This window comes from Notamacropus eugenii, chromosome 1 (genome assembly GCF_028372415.1).
Source record: "Notamacropus eugenii isolate mMacEug1 chromosome 1, mMacEug1.pri_v2, whole genome shotgun sequence".
NCBI classification, from domain to species: Eukaryota; Metazoa; Chordata; class Mammalia; order Diprotodontia; family Macropodidae; genus Notamacropus; species Notamacropus eugenii.
The window spans coordinates 51087772-51111087 of NC_092872.1; the positions used below are offsets into that span (position 1 = coordinate 51087772).

Consider the following 23316-nt stretch of genomic DNA (forward strand, 5'->3'; position numbering starts at 1 on the left):
CTCTCCTCTTTTTACAATACAAATCAGAGTACTAAATAGAGGAGCAGGGATGAGTGACACTGTTGTACAACATAATAGCATCATAAACATAATAGTAATGACAATTGATCTTCATATAATGCCAGAATGAGCTTATTTAAAGCCTCCATTTTTCCCCTGGCATGTTTAACAAACTGATCATTTATGGCTCAATCTGCTGATCAGTACCTATTGAATTGCTTTGCATTTTAAGTATGGTTTAATAATCTCAACCCTCCCTCAGTCAAAACAAAGTCAAGTGCAAGTCATGTCATTATTTCTCTGACGACATGGTCTTCTTCAGCACTGAAGGATGAACACACACACAATAGCCTCAACATATTCAAATTCAAATCTTAGAAGTGATTTTCTTGGCATCGTTCTATGGAAAGGGAGGGAAATGATATCTAATGCAGGGAATGGAATACTTCACAGGATGCTGTCATATATGTTTGCCCTTCTTTCCTTCCTCCCTCTTTCCTAAGTGATGAGTGAGAATGGTGGAAGGATCAGTGGATTTGGGGTCAGAGAACCTGGTTCTGAGTCTTGGCTCTGCCATTTACATTTACTCCATGTGTGATCTTTGGCAAGTCCTTGACTCTCTAGTGCGTAAAATAAAAGGATTGGATTAGGTCATAGTTATTTGTGGGACATCAGTCATGCCCAATTCTACATGACCCCATTTGGGGTTTTCCTGGCAGAGATGCTGAAGAGGTTTGCCATTTCCTTATCTTGCTCATTTTGCAGATGGAGAAACTGAGGAAAATAGGGGTAAGTGACTTGCCCAGGGTCACACAGCTTGGAAGTGTCTAAGGCTGAATTTGAACTCATGAAGATGAGTCTTCCTGATTCAAAGCTCAATGCTGTATCCATTCTGCCACCTAGCTGCCCCGATAACCTCTAAGGTCTGATCTAAATCTTGCACTTTATAAAAACAAGAATCCTGGGATCAAGCAGGATTGCCGTACGATGCTTAATTGTTTTCATTTCTTTTCTTGCTGTTGTTTAAACTCAGGAAGCTGAACTCATCCGAAATATTCAAGAACTTTTGAAAAGGACTCTAATGCAAACTGTTAATCAGATAAGGTAAGGCATCATCTTTCCAACATCCTTGTGTTGCTGACCAGTCCCTTAGAAGCAGCCTTGAGTCACTTAGAGTTTTATTAGTCTTTCTTCAAAAGAAAGAATAGACACAGGATGTGTTGTGTTGCAGCCAGCTGATATCAGATACAAGAGCCGATTGTTAAATTTTCAGTGCATGCCTTTACCCCTAAGAAATAGGTACAAATCAGGGAGTGATTTATTGTTTGGTTGAATATCTAGACTTAAGAAAGTTATGGAGAAAATGTTTAATGTACAATTAAATGTACAATGTTGTTGTTTATACATCTGGGGGACAGGGAGCTGGTTGTTTATCAGTGAATGGGTGTAAAAGACTATTCCCTTGGCTTTTTTGATGATTTAGAGAATACACATAGGAAATTCAGAGTTGGGGTGGTTACAGTGCCAGACTGAACAAAAGGCATGGTGGTCTTAGTGTATCATCACTACCCTCCCTACTGTAATAGTCATAGAATGTTCGAGTTTTGAGTCCAGTATTTTATAATAACCTTGTCTGAGGACCTGAGTTCAAATCCTGACTGCTTCTTCCTACCATTTAACCTTGGGAAAATCATTTATCTTCTCTAGGTTTGTCTCCTTATCTATAAAACGAGATGATTTAACTAGATTTCTAGCATCTATTTCAAATTTAAATTCAATGTTCCTATTAGGCAAATTATTGTTTCCATCTTACAGATGAAAAAACTAGAGAAAAGAAGGTCTTAGTGCTAGTAACTGGCAACACAGCCAGCACTAATTTCAAACCCGATGCTTTTCCCTTTCCGATATGGTTTTCTCCCAAGTGTCCATGGACCTACAGAATCACCTATGTATCACACACACACGTATATCACATTTATATGCAAATCACATGAAATATACAACACACATGTGGTCACATAGTGCGTATTATACTGATCTACATGTTGCCATGCATATATACGCATGTCCATGTGTGCATTATATGCACACTCACTGAAATTTGAAGCAAACCCAGTATGTCCTACAAAGATATGAAAGCCCATGTTCTTTTCATTTCTTGGTTTATCCTGACACCTGGTGGTCAATAGGAAATAGACTTCCCTCTGGAATTTTCAGGTTCACATAACCAATGTTTTCATAGAATCCTTGGATCTCAAAGCTGGAAGGACCCCCCCCCCCGCCCCCCAGAGGTCATCTAGTCCCAACTCATAAATCTAAGTAGGAATCTCTTTTATACTGTCCCAGACAAGTGGCCTCCATACAGCTTTTGCTTGGCTACACCCAGTGAATGGAGCTCAACTGTGTATTCACTGATGAAAGAATAATTACATTAATGTTAATAATTCACATTAGTCCTTTCAAGTTACAGGACATTTTTCAGTACCTGTCAAGTAGATAATACATATATCATTATTGATATTTATAAATGAGGAATCAGACTCAGGGAGATTGACAATTGACAGTCACATAGCTAGTAAATAGGAGAGCTATATCCAAATTCCTAGACAAGTCCAATTCTTTTTCTATACACCATATTCTTCCCAAAGGGACATAATTATTTATTGCCATACCCAGAACTGGAATACTAGAACGGATGACCTCATTGGGTCTCTTTATCTAACTCTAAGATTCCAGAATTCATGGTTCAGAACTGTAACTAGGGCAAAACTGTCAAGGTCTGGCATTTGGGGGAAGGACGACTTCCTCTCCTAGAAGATATCCTTCCTTTCCGAGTTGGCCCAGAGATCATTTTGCTTATGCTTTGAGTCATATGGCCTTCCAACAGGGTTATAAGTCTCATAGTATAGCGCTGAAATTACAATCTAGAAGACCTTGGCTCAAATTTCACCTCTGTTACTTACTGTAACCTTTATGACATTGAGAAAGTCACTTAATCTCTGTAAACCTGAGTTTCCTCATATGTAAAATGAAGGATTGGAATAGACGAATGTTGATCCTTTTCATCTCCCAAATTCTGTGATTCTTTGATTAGGTGTCATTTAAGGTCTCTTCTAGTTCCAAAAACCATGAGGGGCAATGAGCTCTGGGTGATGGGATGGGGTAATGAGCTGGTACAGGTTGACAGAGGAAAGGAAAAGAGGATCTGTCTTCTCTGTCCATGGGACACTATGGCTTCTGTATCACTGCTACCCTCTCAACTCATTTTGACCCAGGTGAAAGAATTCTTCATTTTGCCTTTGGCCCATGGTTAGCACTTCAACTCTGGCCCTCAATGATTTTCTAATGTATTGTGTATCTTCAGTCAAAGCCTCCATTGTCAGGTATGGTGATAGCCCTGGGCTCACAAAGGTCCTGTCACCATAGTGCAATCTCCTACCGGGGAAGAAAGGTTTTAAGTAGGAGTCAATAACAGGCTGTGTGCCCATTCTCCAAAGACCATCCTGGCTAAGTACAGAGAAATTCATTACTAAGAAGGTCAGCCACTAGGTAGTGAACAATTTAGCTACAGAAAATGGTGCTGGTTCTCTATATTGAAGGAGTACATTAATTTATTTGGGGGAATATCTACCCTGGAGATAACAACAATAAAAATGATAAATTCAGGTAAAGTCAAAACCCACACTGCCCAAATGACACCAAGACACTTTAGAATTTTCGTTGCCCTTTCTTTCCAGGAAGGTACATTTCCTAAGGGCTAGAAGGTCGAAGCCTGGAAGCCCTTACACTCAGGCAGAATCATCATACATTTGTATGATATAACTGGGAAGGAATCAAAGATTGGAAGTGGTAGGAGAGATGCCTGTGTATTTAAAAGGGGACCCTTCCAACTTGTTGGTTGGTACCCAACCCTCCATTCTACTTAAATGTATAACATCACACCTAAGAGGTTTGAGTATGAAAATAATTTCAGTATGTCATTGGATCGATTCCACATGCCTCAATTGGGGGAGGGGGGCCCTCCATTTTCTCATCCATACAATGAGCTGTTTTGGACTAGGATGTCTCCCAGATCCATTTCCACTGTAACACCATGCAACTCTATAGCCCTAGCACCCTGTGAAGTAAGCCACAGAAATACAGATGGGGAAACTAAGGTTCCCAAATAAAATGTCTTATTTAATGTTGTATATTTAGTACTCCTGACTTACAGCTCATTGGTCTTATGCTATCCTATAACTTTACACTGCCCTGATCTCTGTCACCTATGAGTAAATGAAATGTCTAAAACCAAGTTTGAATGGTATAAAGGAGAAATAGAGAATGTGAAGACTGTGGAGATGGAAGTGCCCAGGATGGTGAGAATAGGATGTCACTGAACCCAAACTTTAGTCTTCTCTGGGTTTAGAAGTTGGAGTAGTGGGTGGTGCATATTTGCTTCAGGCAGCAGGGATTCAGAAAGTTATGCAGTAAGGAAGCCATACGAGATGTAGCTATACTAGGTATCCAATTAACTGATTTGGAGTTCAATCATTTTCTTGACCACTGCTACCAACTCATTTACGTAACAACCTATTTATGTAGAATCAGAAAGAGGCCCAGATAAGTGAGGCAACTCACCCAAGGCTGCACATTGAGACATTAGCAGTTGCAGCTAATATTTGGTTATCCAGATGCTAGGTGGGACACTTTGGGCTCTGGTTTTCTATCATCCATAAGCCACAGGATATCTTGGGATGGTAAAGTACTAACACTTATGGACTCTCCTTTGCCCTCTGTCTGCCATTCTGAGATTCATAAAATGGCAAAACAAGAGACCTATAAGAGATCTTTGTATCAGAATATGAAATGTCTGAGCAGGAAGGTTCTTGCAAGAATATCAAGTCCAACCTCATTATCTTATAAATGTAGAAATTGATGACAAAAGAGAAAAAGAAAGTTACTCAAGGTCCCACAGCTAGTCATTTCCAGAGCCAAGTCTCGAACCTGGACATGAGTTCAACACGTCAAGTTCAGCATTCCATTTATTGTTCTCTTGAGCAATCGAGGATGGGGATCTTTGGGGCTCTTTCAGTATCTTCCACTCAGCTTCCATGTAATAAATTTAAATTTTGGTAAATTTGAATTTCTTTCCACCAATGTTCCTCCATCTTTCCTTTTAGGCTGAACAGAGACCACAAGGAAATCTGTGAAATGAATTGGTCAGATAAGGTTGAGACCTACAATATCGATGAGATGTGTGCCCATTACAACAACCGAAGCACCAACATTCAGTTCCACCCTCACTCATCCAAGTTTGAAGACAGGTCAGGACCCCTTTGCTTGTATGATAGATCATTTTCTGGACAGGTCTCAGGACCATCATTTACTGTGAATGCTAATAGATCAGGCACAGTGGTACCAGTTGGGAAAGAAGGGAGAAATAGCCTAGATGACTACATTTCTTATTTAGGCCAGTAGAGTGGGAAAATTCCTAGTATAACCTATCATTTAATTCCATTCAGCTCTGGAATGAATTCTTAAGCTTATGTTTGAATGTGAGCACACCTGATGTTCTGGAAATTTACATTAACATTGGTTTTAAATGGAAGGATTAATCCATATTGAATATGTGACAAAGTAGGAGTAAGTATGCATCCTCTGTCTAACCTCACTATCCCTCCACCATCCACCCAATCAAAGGACTCATCTTCTTTCTCCATACCATTTCTTAAATGCCTCTTATCTGATTTCCATGTCTTCATTCCCTCCTATCACATCATTCCATGGTCAAAGTAATCTTCCTAAACCACAGCTTTTATCACAATACTCCTCTCAATACATATTCACAAACCTCAAGTAAATGAAAAAAGCATTTATGAAGGACTTACTATGTGTCTACTATATAATGGTTAAGCTTTCAGACTTCTGGTAGCCAAGATGGTGGAGTAAGCAGTTAATTGCTGCAGCTTTCCCATGCTCACCTCCAAATAACCCAAAAGCTGAATAATCCAGAACAAATCCTGGCACATAAAGAGTTGCTAAAGACCTATTACAATGGAGAGGAAAATGGGAGGGTGGGCAGTGAGCATCACTTGAAACTTAACTCTCATGAGTATTGGCTCAAAGAGGAAATGATACACATAATCAGTCGAATATAGAAAACTATCTTACCTGACAAGGGAACGTGGGGGTGGGGAGGAACTCAAGAAGGGGGGCAGAGATGGGGACTGACAAAAGATGAAGAGAGCAGATGAGGGGAGGTGGTGGACAGAAGCAAAACATTGGTGAGGAGGGGTAGAGTTTAAGGAAAGAACAAACAGGAGGAAGAATAGGATGGAGGGAAAGACACAGTAATCATAACTGTTCATGTAAATGGGATGAATTCTCCCATAAAATGGAAGCAGATAGCAGAGTAGATCAAAAACCAGAATTCTATAGTATGTTTTTCACAAGAAACACATTTGAAGCAAAGAGATGCACACAAAATAAAGGTGAGGGACTGGAGCAGAATCTATTATGCTTCAGCTGAAGTAAAAACAAACAAACAGGGGTAACAATCCTCATCTCAAACAGATTGCAAGCAAAAATAGATATAATTACAAGGGATAAGGAAGGAAACTAAATCTTGCTGAAAGATAACAGACAGGGAAGAGATAACAATACTAAACATATATGCACTAAGTGGTATAGCATCCAAATTCTTGAAGGAGAAATTAAGCAAATGACAGGAAGAAATAGAGAACAAAACGATACTAGTGGAGGACCTCAATTCAGTTCTTCCCAGCAACGCAGTGATCCAAGACCAATACAAAGGACTCATGAAGGAAAATGCTATCCATATCCAGGTAAAGAACTGGTGGACTCTGAATGCAGACTGAAGCATGCTTTTTTCCCACTTATTTTAGCCTTTCTTAGGTGTTTTTAAATCTGTTTCTTCTCTCACAACTATGGCTAATATGGAAATTATTTTTACATGATTGCCTATGTATAAACTATCACACTGCCTACCATTCTCAGAAGGGGAGAACTTTGGAAATCGAAATCTTGTAAAAATTAATGCTGCTAAAGGTTTTATTTTACTTGAAATATAAGAGAAATTTACCAAAAAAAAAAAAAAAAGGCTAAGCTCTCAAGTCTGGATCCAAGGTCCTCAACATTCTGGCCCCAAGTTTAGCTTCCCAGAATCATCACACGCTACTTCCTTCTACTTCTAGCCAAATTCATTCACTAGTTCATGGTTCACATCACATGCTTTCCTCCCCAAGTGCCCTTGCTCATGTTTTCCCCTGGGTCTGGAATATACTTCCTTTCACATCTCAATCTATTGAAGGCCAACCTTTTATTTTTTATAAATAGTATTATTTCCCTATCCTATGTAAAGATAGTTTTTAACATTCATTTTTATAAGATTAAGTTCTAAATTTTTCTCCCTCTCACCTTCCTTCCCCAAGAAGGCAAGTAATCTGATATAGATTATACATGTGTGATCATATTAAACATATTTCCATATTAGTCACGTCGTGAAAAAAGAAACAGAACAAAAGGGGAAAACAAAAAAACAAAAAGTTAAAAAAAGTGAATATAGTATACTTCGATCTGCATTCAGACTCCATAGTTCTTTCTCTGGATGCAGATAGCATTTTCCATCATGAGTCTTTTGGAATTGTCTTGGATCATTGTGTTGCTGAGAAAAGCTAAATCTATCATAGTTGATCATCACACAATACTGTATAATGTTCTCTTGGTTCTATTCTCTTCAATCAGCATCAGTTCATGTAAGTCTTTCCAGGTTTTTCTGAAATCTGCCTGTTCATCATTTTTTCATGTACCACGACTTGTTCAGCCATTCCCCAACTGATGAGCATTGCCTCAATTTCCCATTCTCTAAGGCCAACCCTTCTTTCAAGGCCCAGCTGAGGTGCTGCCTCCTCCAGAAAACTTTCCCAGATCTCCACAGCCAAAAGTACCCTCTCCTAATTGCGAATTCTTTGGCCATGTTTTTTTTTGGTAACTTCTCCTTTGGCATTTTTTCCCTGTGTCTTATGCTGTAACTCAATTCAACAATCTTTTTGTTAAGGGCCCACCACAGGTATGACAACAAGGTAGGTATGGGGATATAAAAGACTAAAACCAAAAGATCTCATGTCTTCATGTCTATTATTTTTAGAATTGTACTTAGCTTCTTAAAATTGTACTAATCTTAATTGTACTGTACAAGGCAATTTTATTGTAGTTATGCAAGTCTGTGCCTTAGCTCCTACTAGAATTCATGAGATCCCTGAAGAAAGAGATCCCGGCTCCTCTCCACTTTTGTACTTTATCTTACCCTCAACCCTCTGGTGCCAAGCACAAGAGTCTCTTTAAATGGGATGTCAGTGAGTATCTATTGAATAGGTAGAGTGTGGATTGGGCAGAGAGAAATCAACTTGGTAACAACCCAGGGACTTCAAAGAAAGGCCCGCAAAAGGGATATTTTCACCCATTATAGACCATCATCATCAAAACTCACATTTCCGTGGAGCACAAAGGTTTACAAATTTCTTTCTTCTCAAAAACTTTGGGAGGTATGGACCACAAGAATTTCTTACAGATGAACAAATTGAGTTTTTTTGAGATAGAGGTTTTTGCCAGGCTCTTAACAGCTAATAAAGGTTGAACTCAGAGAGGTTTCTGAGAGATGCTGAGAAGGAACTTAAAAAAATCCACCCCCCTCATTTCTAAGCCTCTTGAAAATACGGGCTATTTGCATATTTGTATCTCCACAACCTTGAAAGACACCTAAAAATAGTCTGGGCTTTATAAATGTTTGTTGAATTGAATCCAAAGCCTTCTACAACCTGACCCTTTCCTACCTTTCCATCTTCTTATACCTTGTTCCCTATCATTATACTCTGCTCTCCAGGGCCACTGGCTTCCTAACATAAGACATTATATTTCCCAGCTCTGGACATTTCATTCCCCATGCCTGGAATGCTCTCCTTCCTCACCCCGGCCTCCTAGCTTCCATTCAAGTCTCCTCTAAAATCCCATCTCTCCTGAGCAGCCTTTCCCAATCCTCCTTTATCTCTAATTTATCCTGGATAGATCTTGCTTATGCATAACTGTTTACATGTTTTTCTCTCCCTTCTTAGGCTGTGATTTCCATGAGTGCAGGAACTATCTTCTGCCTTCCTTTGTGTTTCCAGCATTTAGCACAGGGCCTGGCATATAGTAGATGTTTAATAAGTGCTACTTGATTAAATGACTGACTATAAGGGAAGGAAATTAGGTTGGAGAAAGAACGTAACTTGCCCTGTCTCTCTAGCTGGCAAATGTCTAGAACAAAGGTCTCCTGATGCCTTCCTGGGTCATTGCTACTTAGCTGTCACTCTTGCCCTTGGTCTCCTTGGATGAACTCCCATGATTCACAGATGATATTGTTTAGTGACTCCCAAGAGAATCTACTCTCCCACTCTCTAGTGTATTCCCATCCTTTTGGGTTGGCATGCTGTGTAATTTCTTCCAGTGACCAACAGGTGGCAAACCACCACTACTACATGGGCTTCTTACTTCCATCACCCTAGTTTATCCCAGAGAGAAGCTGGTTTATGTGAGGCCTTCTCTAAGTCACCCCAGAGGTCTTGGGGTAAGTGAAAAAAATAAATTGTCTGTAGTGTGTGTTTTTCCTCTCTCCCTTGATTGAATTGCTAAAGGTGACAAATGTTCAAGGGATACTGTTAAACCAGAAGTTAAGCCAGTCTTTTGGATAAAAGTGAAATGGGGTGGAGGGGAGGAGGCAGATTCATAGGGTCATAGATTTAGAGATAGATAAGATTGTAGAGGTCATTATTTCCAACCCCATTATTTTACTCCTGAGGGAACTGAGGCAGAGAAAGGTCAAGTGACTTGCCCAGAGACATATATCCAGTAAGTGTCTGTAGGTGAACTCAAACTCAGGTCTTGCTGACTGTGTAGGACTCTTCAATACTCATCTAGCTAGCAGGGGTCCCAAAGAGTCTCCGAGGCTGCCTATCCCTCAATGCATGTTTTTATATAGAAAGGATGGGGCAGAAGAAACTGTGAACCTGGTGTTCTGAACTTCATCAGGCATTAGATAGGGCAGGAGTTCACTGAATTTGGAGAGATGATGGGGGGCTGAGCACTTGGATGAAAGCAACATTTACATCCTTATTTTCCCTCTAACTGAAAGTTAATTTGTCCTTAATTAAATAAAACATTATTCTCAGTTGTCCATAGGTTTTACCAGATTGCTAAAGGGGTCCATTTGACAAAAAGGTTCAGAACCCCTAATATAGAGGTTGATAAGTTTTTGACATCTGCCTCTGAAAAAATTAAATTGACCCTATCTGGGGAGTAGCGAGAAAGAATATTTCGTGGAAGGGGATTGGGAGCTTTGGTCTTGGTTAACGGTTAGGCCTAAGCAGAAGACTAAATGAGGTTTAGGAGGGGTGTCAAATTCATTCTGATTAAGGAAACTTGATTTTTCTGTTGAGAACCCAATAGATATAATGGTAAGTACTCTTCTTCCACAAAAGAAGAAAGAATGATACTGCCTTCAAAGGTCTTGTAAACCAAAGTGACAGAAATCTAAGGCAGTGAAGTCTAAGCCAAAATCAAGAGACTGAAGCCAGATGTTAGCTTCTGGTCCTGGGGATCACAACTGGTAGCCAAACCCACCCAGGGCTATAGAAAGGGAAAAGTAAGTATTCTTCCCGAAACCTTTCTTCCTCAGCTACATAAGCACAGTGGGTCCATTAAAAGGCCTAATCTGTGTTGTGTACCTTAGGCAGACTCTAGGATCTTCTCTGGCTACACTGTAGCCACAAGTTGTATTTTTTTGTGTTTGTGTTTTTTGTTGTTGTTTTTAGTCAAAGGGTCTTCAGTGAGGCACATCTCCTCAAATCCTAGGGGCAGGAAATACTGACTTCTTTACCATTCTCTCACTCCTTTAGTGCCACTACTCCAGAAACATGGGGCAAGTTCAGCCATGACACCATCTACCGGGCAGATCAGGAGAAGATTGCATCTACCAACCTGAGAGCCCTGATTGACAATATCCTGAGTGACACTGCTGAGGATCTCCGTCTACAGTGTGATACGGTAAACGTGGCCTTTTCCAAGTGCTCCGAGGAGATGGAGAATGCGAAACGTAAGCTGCAGGACCATCTGAATAAAGTGAGTTCCTCCCTATCTCATCTCTCCCTGCCTCAGAGCTCTCTGGAGTACCAGAGCCATGCTTTCAAAGTCCAGTTAGTCAATCAGCAAGCACTTTAAAAGCACCTACCATAAGTCAGGCATGATGCTAAGTACTGGGGATTTTAAGAAAGGAAAAATATAGTTCTTGCTCTCAAGGAGTTTACAGGTCTGATGAGGGAGACAACACTCAATCAGCTACATTCAAATAAGCTTCACACAGGAGAAATTAGAGATGCTGTTGGCTGTTTCTCCTTTGCTTTTGAAGAGGACATCATGGGTTGAAGTCTTGACTAGTGAGTGAATTGGATTTAAGTGAAGCAGAGTTGTACAAAGCCATCAGCCTCATTCTCTCTTCCAGAGTCATTCAAGACCAAGGGCCTGAAAAAAGTCAGGATAACTGGCTATAGTCTGGAAGGCTGTGGATGACTTGGGCATCTTCAATGTCTGACCAAGCTCTAAGGGCTCCACAATACTATCTTTAGCCTTCTTCTCTGATAAATTAGAGATAAATGGCAGAGGAAAAGCACTAGGTTAAAGTGAATCAGGAAAAGCTTCTTGCATAAAGTGTGCTGAGATGTGAAGGAAGCCAGGCAAGTCAGAAAGCAGAAATAAGGAGGGAGAATATTCCAGGCCTGGAGGATAGCCTGGAGTCAGGAGATGGATTATCTTATGTGAGGAACATGAAAGAAGCCAGTGTCATTGATTCACAGAGTAAGTAAAGGGAGTATGCTGTAAGGAGCCAGGAAAGAAGGGAATGAGGCAGATAATGAAGGACTTTGAACTCCAAGCAGTTTATTTTTGATCTCGGAGGTGATAGGGAGGCACTGGATTTATTAAATAGAGTACAGAATAAATAGGTAGGTGACTCAGTGGATAGAGCAATGGGCCTAATGCCAGGAAAACTCATCCTCCTGAGTTCAAGACATTTACCAGTTGTGTGACCCTGGGGAAATCACTTAACCCTGTTTGCCTCAGTTCCTCATCTTCAAAATGGGCTGCAGAAGGAAATGGCAAACCACTCCGGTACATTTGCCAAGAAAACTCTAAATGGGGACGTGACTGAAAAAGGACTAAATGACCGTAATCGTATCTCCACTTTAGGAGGATCAGTTTGATGGCTGAGTGGAGCATGGATTGGTGTGGAGAGAAACTTGTGGTAGGGAAGAAAACAGCAGGTTTTTATGATAGTCTAGGCATTATGAGGTTCCATACCAGAGCAGTGGCAAATGTAAAAGGAGGGAAAGAAGTGGATATATGAGACATGTTCAGTCACACAGAACTTCCCTTTAGAGCTAGATAGAGCCTTACAGGTCATCTGGTCCATTTACCCAGTGCAGAAATTCCTTCTGTGTAACCCTGATGGGTTATCATTTAGTCCCTGCTTAGAGCTTTCCAGTAACCACTGATTATAGCCTAAAATAGCTTGTTCCACTGTCAGATAGCTCTGATTGCTAGGAAACTTTTCCTTGAATTGAGCCAAAAACTACTTCCCTATTATGTTGAACCATGTAATGTCTGAGCTAGAAGAACTAGCTCATTTGGCTCAAAATCCACGTTTTACAAAACCAAGGCATTCACAGAGATGAAATGTTTCATCCATAGTCCTGTAGTTGGGAGGTAACCAAGCTGGCCCTCTCATGCAGATCTTCTGTGTCTAAGACCATAACTCTTTCTATGCCTTCCCATCACTGATCCTAGTTCTGTGAACTTTTTCTTTTTAGCCAGGAACAAGAGCTGAGGGTTAGGCCTGCACCCAGGAAGACCCGTTTGTAGTTCCCTCCCAAGTCAGTTCTATGGCCCCTCCAACTCAGAAACATAGCTTAGTCTGAACCCGCAGGCTCCTTTTAGGAGAAGTACATGAATCACCCTAATGTTCCTTACTCCAAACCCAGACAGGCAGTTAGCCACTAGTCCCTGGAGACCAGCAGCCACAGCTCTCCTCTGCCAGGACTTACAGATATAAAAGTTGAACAGTGGGGACGTGTCCCGCCCCCCCAAGTTCTCACTTCCCCAGCAAGCCCCAAACTGGTTGTTCTAAAAGCAGATCCCACTCAGCTTCTTCAAAATAATTTGACATTTGGGATAATTTGCTACAGTTACAAAGTGGGAGTGACTCATTGTAGGAAGGTCACATTCTAAGAGAGTTTTGATGGGAATGAATGTAATCAACGCCTATGTTTTGCTCAGAGGCATCTGGTCCCACTTTTGCTAGGGCAGGAATGCCCTGTACAACATCCTGGACATGCAACCTTCTGTCTTCTGCTGGAAGGCCTCCAGGGAGGTGGCATTCATCACTATTCACCTGGGAAGTTTCCCTTTACAATAAACTGAAATAAATCTCTTAGTTGTTTCCCTTTTTGGTCTTAGCTTTGCGCACTTCTTATGGCTCAATTTCGTCATCAGTGAAGTGAAAATTTCTGGACAAAGAGGCCTCTGAAGTCCCTTGTAGCTCATCTTAGATCACCTTCATTTTACAGATGGGCAAAGTGAGGCTTGAAGAACGATGGTATGTGCCATGCTAATGAGTGATACAGCCAGAACTTGGGTCCTAGGCCCCTCCTACTCTCTCACACTTCTTTTCAGTTGAGTAAGAGCAGTCCCCCAATTACATTTGCTGTGCCTTGGTTTTCCTCATCTCTAAAATGACAGTTAGACTCATTGATGTCTAAGAAGCTCAGATACATGATTCTGTTATACTTTTTCTTTCCATAACCTCCCCGATACCCTAGCAGAGTCCTTTCAGGGTAGTAAGGGAAAAGGAAACTTAGCCATTTTGACTCAAGCAGCTCATGAGAGCTTTGATCACTTCTAATTCGGCCATGACTTGTCATGTTTTTCATAAAACAAATTCGGGCTAGGGTTCCACTAGTAAAGGGGAGGTACAGAACATAGAAAACATCCTGCAGTCTCCAAACTCAGTCCTACATATACTTTGTGACCTCTTTCCTCATTTCCCTGGTTATTTTGGCTCATGGAGCTCTGGGACCAAGTCACTAATTTGGCCTATCAGCACTGCCTCCAAGCTTCTCCTGGCCTTGAGGGTCAAATCTACTTTTGTCATTAAAATAATAGACCCATACAATCAAAAGCAATATAATGTTTAATCCTACAAAGAGGAAACAGAGTAGAAGGGGGAAAAATCCTGGGCCCTAAATTTGTGTGATGGGCCATTCAAATGTCTGAGTTGGAAAGTTAGAGGGTTCATTCTGGTCAAGCACAGAGAACGTGTTGAAAGATAGAACTCAGAGTAGATGCTTTAGAGAGTCATATCTCCCAATCTTGTGCAGGAAAGAAAGAAATGCCATTGCAGACTTGGGTCTCTGGGTTTAGGTATATGCATATATCCCTGGTTCTCTACCATCTGATGGTCTTGTTCAGCTTTGCTATCTTGGGCACTTGCAGAAGGCACAGACCAAGTCTTTTTACCCTTCTGCCTTTTCCCTAAGCTTCCTGGCTATCCATACAGGTGGAGATAACCATAGATGCTCAATTTCATGTGTAAACACTTTGCTTCTTCCATAGATACTCAGAGAAATTACTGACCAGGAAAACAACATTAAATCCCTCAAACAAGCCATCAAAGACATGGAAGCCCCGCTGAAAGTTGCTCAGACAAGGCTTTATCAACGATCTCACAGACCCAATGTGGATCTCTGCAGGGATGCAGCACAATTCAGGTAATGACAAAGGCTTTGTTTCACATAGTTTATGTTTTAATACATATATAGCATTTCTTTAGCTAATCAGAAGATCATTGGAGTTGCTTTGGAATAATTCAGATTCCAGCTTGAATCTCTATCTATTTTATTATTTTATTCCTAGGTCATTCTAGAGATGCATTGGTCCATTAGCAAAAATATTTAATTAAGATATTAAAAAGGAAATTAAATAATTTAATATGCTCTGTGCCCATACACATAATATCCTACACTTCAAGAGGCATTATAATCTAATTTCCCTTTAATTCTTCTTATACCCAACATATTGAATGGACACAGACAAGATTTCTAGTCCCATAATTCTATATTTAGAGTTCATATTCTCTGAGCTGGAGTATTTTTCCTAAGGTTCCTTCAGGAGAGATTGGAGAATAGCTGAAGTTTCTTACCTTGGCCCTGAAGTCATCCACATAAAGGTTTAGGGATTGGGGATGGCATAGTCATGCAACTCTACATGGTGCTTGCTCTCCAAGAAACAGTGTGGTTACAAGAAAAAACAAGGAACTTGGAGTCAGCTGATTTGGGCTCATATCCAAAATCTAATGCTACCTTTCTTCTCTCCAAATCTCGTTTTCTTCATCTATAAAATTATGATTCTTTAAAAAATCTTCATACTGCCTACTTTGTAGGAATATTGTGGAGTATAAGTGTTTTTTTTAAACCTTAGTGTGCATCTGGGACTCAGATTTCATTGGTCTAGAGAACTCTCAGTGAGAAAATTTCCTCTACTCATACAAATTGGCTAATTTATAGTCATAAAGGGTTGCATGGGGGAATTGAGTGGTAGAGTGATTTGTTCAGGGTCATAAAGGCAGCCAGTATGTGTCAGAGGCAGGACTAGAACACACATCTTATGCTGCTCTCCTCAACTGTTTAAATAGGGAAAATAGCCTATGTTAAGGGAGATCGTGAGATGAATATGCTTTGGCAAGTATATAGCTCTGTATCAATAAAATAGGTTGCTGTTATCATTACACAATTTTATTGGGGGAAAAAATAAACTGTCCTGGTTGAAACAGAAAGTGACCAGAGAAAAGGGAAGCCCAAACTTTGCCATTTCCTTGCCAAATGATCAAGGATAGGTTGTTCCTCCTTTCTTGACATCGGTTTCCATATATGTAAAATTAGGGGTAGCATGGGGTAAGTAATGCAGAGCTCCATGAAAAGATCAACGTAACCCAGATTCTAGCTCTGTCTGGGCACTTCCCCACCCTACCATTCTGTACAAGGGATCTTCATGTACAACATCCAACTATGGCGGAACACTGATGTTTGCTATTCAAAGAATACAAGAAAATCTATTAGCTCCATGAGAGCACTCATTCCAACGTAAGGATGATTTCCTCCTTTAATGTATCCCACAAGGAAACTTCCAGCAGAGTCTCTTTCAAACTAGACCTGAATCTAAATCACTATTGATTAAGGAAAATGCAAATTAAAACAGCTCTGAGATACCATCTCACACCTATCAGATTGGCTAGCATGATAGAAAAAGAAAATTAAAAATGCTGGAGAGGATGTTGAGTTGTGAACTAGTTCAATCATTCAATCACAATTTGAACTATGTGCAAAGGACTATAAAACTACACATACCCTTTGACCTAGCACATCTACAGATCTACTTACTAGTCTGATGTCTCAAAGAGATGAAAGAGAAGGAAAAGAATATATATACATTTATATACACACATATATGTATATATATATGCACATACATACATATATGTGTATATAGATAGATACACATACATATATGGAGATAGATATAGATACATAGATACACATACATACATACCCATGCATGCACTATATATCCAAAAGTATAAATCTAAAAATATACAAAAATATTTATAGCATCTCTTTTTGTGGTGGCAAAGAATTTGAAATTAAGGGGATGCCCATCAACAGGGGAATGAATAAACAAGTTGTGGTATGCGATTGTAAGGGAATACCATTATGCTGTAAGAATTGTGGAGCAGGAGGGTTTTGGAAAAATCTGGGAAATTTTCTATGAACTTAGGCAAATTAAGAGAACAGAACCAGGAAGAAATCGTGATTACAATAACAATAATATTGAAATAATAATTAGCTGTGTCTGATCAACAATGATTCAAGACAAAAGGACTCGTGATGAAAAATTCTATCCGCCTAGAGAGAGCAAATTGATAAATTCTGAGTGCAGATTGAGGCCTATTTTTTTCACTTTATTTTTGGTAACATAGCTAACATGGAAATGTGTTTTTCATGATTTCACATGTATAATTGATTTCACATTATTTGCCTTCTCAATGAGTGGGGAAGGGGCTGGAAGGAGGGAGAGAATTCAAAACTCAAAATTTTTTTTTAAAATGTTAAAAATAAGTAACAAATACAAACAACAACAAAACTAGAGCTGAAGATCACAGTCCTAAAGCGTAGAGGGTCTGGTTAGAAATGTCAATGAGATTTCCTGAGGAGTGAAGGCAGGGGCACTAGGTCAGTCCTCTGAGGGAGGTAGAAAGGCTTGACTTCTAAAAGGACTTGAATGATGAGGAATTCAGCGCAGACAAGGATCCACTAAATACATACTTACTGAACCTTGTATGCAAGAAAGAGGCAGAGAAAGAAACTGAGGCTCAGAGAAAAGTGACTTGGTTGAGGTCATAGAGTGAGACTGTAGTTGTGTGATGAAAAAGGAACTGGATTTGGTAGCAAAAGATTTAGCATCAAGTCCAGGTCTGCCACTGCTGCTGGTCAAGTTATTTCTTCCCTCTGGATTTTGGTTTCTTCAATTTGCAAGGTAACAGACCAAATTACCTCCAACATCCCTTCCATCTCTCATATTCCATCATTCTGAGTTTAGGACAGAGATTTGAACCCAGATTTACTGGCCTATCACTCAGTGCTCTGGAAATATCTCCTGTCTCCTCAATGTTCACTGTGTGCTGTGTAGACCCAGTCTTCACGTGTAGTAACGGTTACCTGTGCACAAAGTGGATGGTGAATAATATTTTTAATAAAAATAACTATCATAATCTGTCTTTACATAGCACTTTAAGTGGCAGTTAGGTGGTGCAGTGGATAGAGCACCAGTGCAGGAATCAGGAGGACCTGAGTTCAAATCTCACCTCAGACACGACACTCACTAGCTGAGTGACCTTGGGCAAGTCACTTAATCCCAACTGCCTCATCCTGGGTCATCTCCAGTCATCCTGATGAATATCTGCTCACTGGATTCAGATGGCTCTGGAGGAGAAGTGAGGCTGGTGACCTGCACAGCCCTCCCTCACTCAAAACAAAGTTAAGTGCAAGTCATGCCATCATTTCTCTGATGGCATGGTCTTCTTTGGCAACGAAGGACAAACACACTCATAAGGCTTACAATAGCTCTATGAGATGGGCAATGCGAGCACTATTATTCTCATTTTACAGATAAGGAAAATGAAGACCCTAGAAATAGGCTGTCTCAAGTCCTATCATTAGTAACCGACAGGATTTGAATCCAGGTCTTTCAATTCCAAGACCATTGCCTGATCCACTATACCACAGTGCTGATTATTCTTAGAAAGTAACTTTGGTCATATAAAATGAGTTTTGCAGAAGCTACCCATTCCATGATATTCATATACCACACTTCGTTTAGCTATTTTCCAATTAATGGGCACCCCCTTAGTTTCCAGTTTGGTTTCTGATGCTCCAGAAAGAGCTGTTACAAATATTTCTTTTTTGTATATGTGAGTTTGTTTCCTCTTTCTTTGAGGTAAAGGACTAGTACAGCTTCAGATCTTAGCAAGTCACCGAGGACATTCAAAGTTTAGATGAACTGCCCAGAGTCTCCGAGCCAGTGTGTCTGAAGCAGCACTGGAACCTGGGTCTTTCCGACTGAGCTTGGTTCCCTCTCAATGATGACAGGCTTTTGTAATAACAACAACGGCCAACATTTAGAGAATGCGTCAAGGTTTGCAAAGCACTTTTAACAGATTAACTTATTTGCTTCCATGCATATTTCTCTGCCGTTGTTCAGTCTTGTCTGACTCTTCATGGCCCCCTGGATTCTCACATTCCAGTACAGTCCATGAAGTTTTCTCGGCAAAGACTCTGGAGTGGTTTGCTATTTTCTTTTCTTGTATTTTAAGGCAAACAGAGGTTAAGTGAATTGCCCAGGGTCACACAGCTACTAAGTGTCTGAGGCTGGATTTGAACTTGGGTCTTTCTGACTCTGGGGCAGTGAGACGGTCCAGTGACTAGAACACTGGACTTGAAATCAGGAAGACTCATCTTCATGACTTCAAATCTAGCCTTAGACACTTACTAGGTGTGTGACCCTGGACAAATAACTCAACTTTATTTGCCTTAGTTCCCTGTGTGTAAAATGAGTCAGAGAAGGAAATGGCCAACCACTCCAGTACCTCTGCCAAGAAAATCCCCAAATGGGGTCACAGTCAGACATGACTGAAATGACCAACACCAGCTTCCTGACTCAAGGCACAGCTAGTTTCCTCATTTATATTTGCCTATGTATGTTTATACATACACATATATATACTAATATGTACATGATATCTCTTCAAATATTGAAAATGAGTATCACTATGCTAGAAATTTTCCCATTCATGGGCTTCAAATATCAATAAAATGCATCAAACTTTTGGGACTTCAGTGATTTTTCATGAAGCTAGTTCCTATGAAGTTGGTTTAGAGAGTACTTTTCTAGAACCATTTTATTATCTCATAATACCTTAGAAGCATCAAGGCCTTTTGAAGCTATTTAAAAATACACATCTGGGAATATGTAACTAATTCTACTGTTCATTCAGAGGAGGGATACAATCTCGAGGACCATAGAGTGTGTCTACACTGATCATGGAACCAACATAATTTTGAGCCAGACTCATGTAAATGATGTCTCTATATTGGGATTCCCTATAGGTCCTCAAGTGTGTCAAAGATGAAAGGTTATCTGACCCACTGGAATTGAAAGAGCGTCTACACAGATGTGAATCCAAATCTAGATGCTAATACCCAGTCCAAAGAACCAGTGTACACCCATCTCGCAATTCCTTCCATATATTTCCAGCTGATATGATTTTATTTACTTATCTGGATAGAACCCAGATAATGTGGTTGCTATATCGAGGATCTGGGGTGGGGAACCCGTGGCTTTGAGGCCACATGTGGCCCTCCAGGTCTTTGGGTGCAGCCTTTTGAGTGAACAAATCTTTTTATTGAAGGAATTTGTTCTGTGAAGTTTGGATTCAGTCAAAGGGTTGCATTTGAGGACCTAGAGGATCACATGTGGCCTTGAGGCTGTAGGTTCCTCACCCCTGGTCTAGTTAATTGCCAATATTTCTATAGTATGTTCAAATTTATCAAACATTTTATTCATGACAAACTCATGAGGTTTGTCATGAATAACCCATAGTGTTATTATTGTCATTTTTGCTATTGAGTCATCTCAGCCATGCCCAACTTTCTTCATGACCCCATTTGGGGTTTTCTTGGCAGAGATACGGAGGTATTTTACCATTTCCTTCTCCCGCTCATTATACAGATGAGGAAACTGAGGCAAACAAATTTAAGTGACTTGCCCAGGGTCACACAGTGAGTACCTGAGGTTAAATTTGAACTCAGGTTTTCCTGACTCCAGACCTGGCACTCCATTCGCTGTGCCTCCATTTAATAGACAAGCAATCTGTCTATATCTTGTTTGTACCTGATTTGCATATTATTCTCTCTCCTCACCCCCATTCCCCTGTGATATCCTTGAGGGGAGGAACTGTGCTTTTTACCTTTACTTGCATCACCAGCACCTAGCATTGTGCCTGACACATAATAGGACCTTAGCTTGCCATGGGGCAAGTCAATAGCCTGCACAGTACTGACAATGCCTGAGGCATGTCCAGATAGGACAAATGGATAGACTGCACCCAATTTTGTCCAGCATATTGTAACTTATCCTGCACTCTTCCCCCTCTGCTGTCCATAAACCCAAACTAAGAAGTCAAATTAGATGTTTTCTGCCTAAGGCCTTCCTATCATCTCTTCAGAGACAGATTGGCCTCACTCACCTATCACATTGAGTGACTGATCAAGTAGGCTACACTCTGATCAGAACCAGTGATTAAGGCTCCCCATTCCATCACATAGCATCATCCTGACTTTGATGCTTTAAAAGATTCATGATCTTGTCAGTGTAGGTTCTTTACCCACTGACAGAACAGATATCTTCTATGACTCAGCAGACAGGTTCATTAATTCCTAGGGCCAAAAAATTTTAAATGTTAAAGCAACATTTAATATCACTTGGATTTTCATGGATTATTAAAGACATATAAGTGGGGCAGTTAGGATGTCCTGGATAGAATGCTAGGTCTGGACTCATCCTCCTAAGTTCAAATCAGGCTTCAGACACTTAGCAGCAGTGTGACCCTGGGCAAGTCACTTAACCCTATGTGCTGCATTTTCCTCATTTGTAAAATGAGCTGAAGAAGGAAATGACAAACTATTCCAGTATCTGTCAAGGAAACCCCAGTGGGTTCTTAGACAGGACTGAAATGATTCAACAAAAAGTTGGGTAGCTCCTACTATGGTATCGCCATCTCTTCCAGTCTCTGGGAATCCAGGATCATCTCTCTACCATAAGGAGGCTTCAGAGGAGATCTTAGTCTAAGATTGTATCATTATTTGTGTTAGCTGAACCTTTGGCACTGATAGTTTTCAAAGTTCATTTGCATACATTATCTCATTTAGAACTTCCAAAAGAGCAGGGTTCTTTCATGTTCATTTTACAGACAACCAAACAAGCCCAGAAAGGGAAAGAGACTTAGTCACACAAATCAGTTGTAGAGACAGCCTAGTAAATGTTTAACAATCAGCTCTGGGGTAGGGATTGGGGGTAGGAGTGGAATACACCCCACGCACTTTTAAATTTAATTTGCATTGTTAACATTTTCTCTGTCACTTTTTCAAAGTCTAAATGATCAGCCAAACAACAAAGCAAGCCCTGATGTGCGTAGCATTTACCAATTTCTGAAATGTTTACTTCTCACACTGAGTATTTAACAATCAGCTCTAGTGAAGCTATAAGAACTTCCTCCAGCACACTACTGAATTCAGTTTCCCTGATTCCTGGTCCCGGATTATTTTCTTCTTGCCAGGCTACTTCTGTACACACACACACACACACACACACACACACACACACACACACGCACACACATATATTCTATTTTGATGGAATTCAACCAAAAAATGTTGAATTTAGTTAAGTAGCCTTTTATTAAAAGAAGAAAACTATATATTTGATGAGAATAGATATGTCTAATGGAATGGATGACACCCACATAGCCAACCATTTTCTACTCTACACCTTCCTACGTAGTCACCCAAGGCCATTAAAAGAGACACCACAACCAGAGGTTGGGTTTCAAAGCTCATTGCTGCCACCATTCTACTTGGACAAGCAGAATGGTATAATGGAAACAGCACTAGACTGGACTTCTGAGGGCTTGGGCTCTAACCCTGGTTCTGCTACTTACTGCCTATGGTGACTGTGACCAAATCATTGAAACTCCTTCCCTTGACCTCAGTATCCTCATCTGTAAAATGGGGACACATGCATGTACCTGATTATCTTTGCTATCCTATTCAGTTTGAATTTATTGAACCAGAGGATGATAGCATCCAAGAATATTTTTTCCCCTGCTGCACTCATCAGTGGTTCTGGTGAAAGGACTCATTATAATTCTTCTGTTTTCTATTCCCATATATCTTTGTGATTTAGGCTGACCAGTGAGGTTGAAGAACTAAACAATTCCATCCAGGCCCTGAAACAGAAGCTGCTAGAATCAGAACAGGCCCTGAGGAATCTGGAGGATACTCGGATGAACCTGGAAAAGGAAATTTCTATCAAGTCTAATAGTCTGTGCATCGACAAACAGAAGTGTATGGCACCTCGCTCACGTTACCCCACTGTCCTCAAACTGGCAGGCTACCAATAGGGTCTAAACCCCTCTTTCCGAGACCATCTTATTCCGAAGGAAGGCTCATAGACACTTGTTAGTCTTAATAAAAAAAGACTAGTCCCATAGTGTAATAGAAAATTCTAGCTATGCTAAATAAAGTGCTTTTACTTATGCATATCTTCCTCCTGGTATATTAAAGCTAACCTTAGACTCAATGACCCTGGATAAGTCACTTACCCTGCCTCAGTTTACTCATCTGTAAAATAGGGATAATAAAAGAATTTACCTCCCAGTGTTGCTATGAAGATGAAACAAACCTTTAACTACCATGTAAATGCTGGTTATCATCATCTTCATCATTTTATGATGGACACACACTAAGTAAATCATAAATTACAGGACTCTGGGAAAAAGCAGAAAGGGTCATCATTATGAAACGATGGACACAAATTAAATTAGTCATAGGTTATGGGGCT

General features: G+C 40.3%; 1 protein-coding gene across 1 annotated transcript in view; it reads left to right on the forward strand.

Annotated features, from left to right (window-relative positions):
- The window catches only part of TEKT4 (tektin 4), a 41040-nt gene extending 18025 nt beyond the window's left edge, over positions 1-23015 (forward strand). Inside the window, exons 2-6 of the mRNA XM_072600774.1 lie at positions 1034-1104; positions 5163-5306; positions 10935-11157; positions 14701-14855; positions 22660-23015. Of these exons, the coding sequence (XP_072456875.1) occupies positions 1034-1104; positions 5163-5306; positions 10935-11157; positions 14701-14855; positions 22660-22876 (810 nt within the window). The 3' untranslated portion in view covers positions 22877-23015. The remainder of the gene's footprint in view (positions 1-1033; positions 1105-5162; positions 5307-10934; positions 11158-14700; positions 14856-22659) is intronic.
- Positions 23016-23316: the final 301 nt, after the last annotated feature.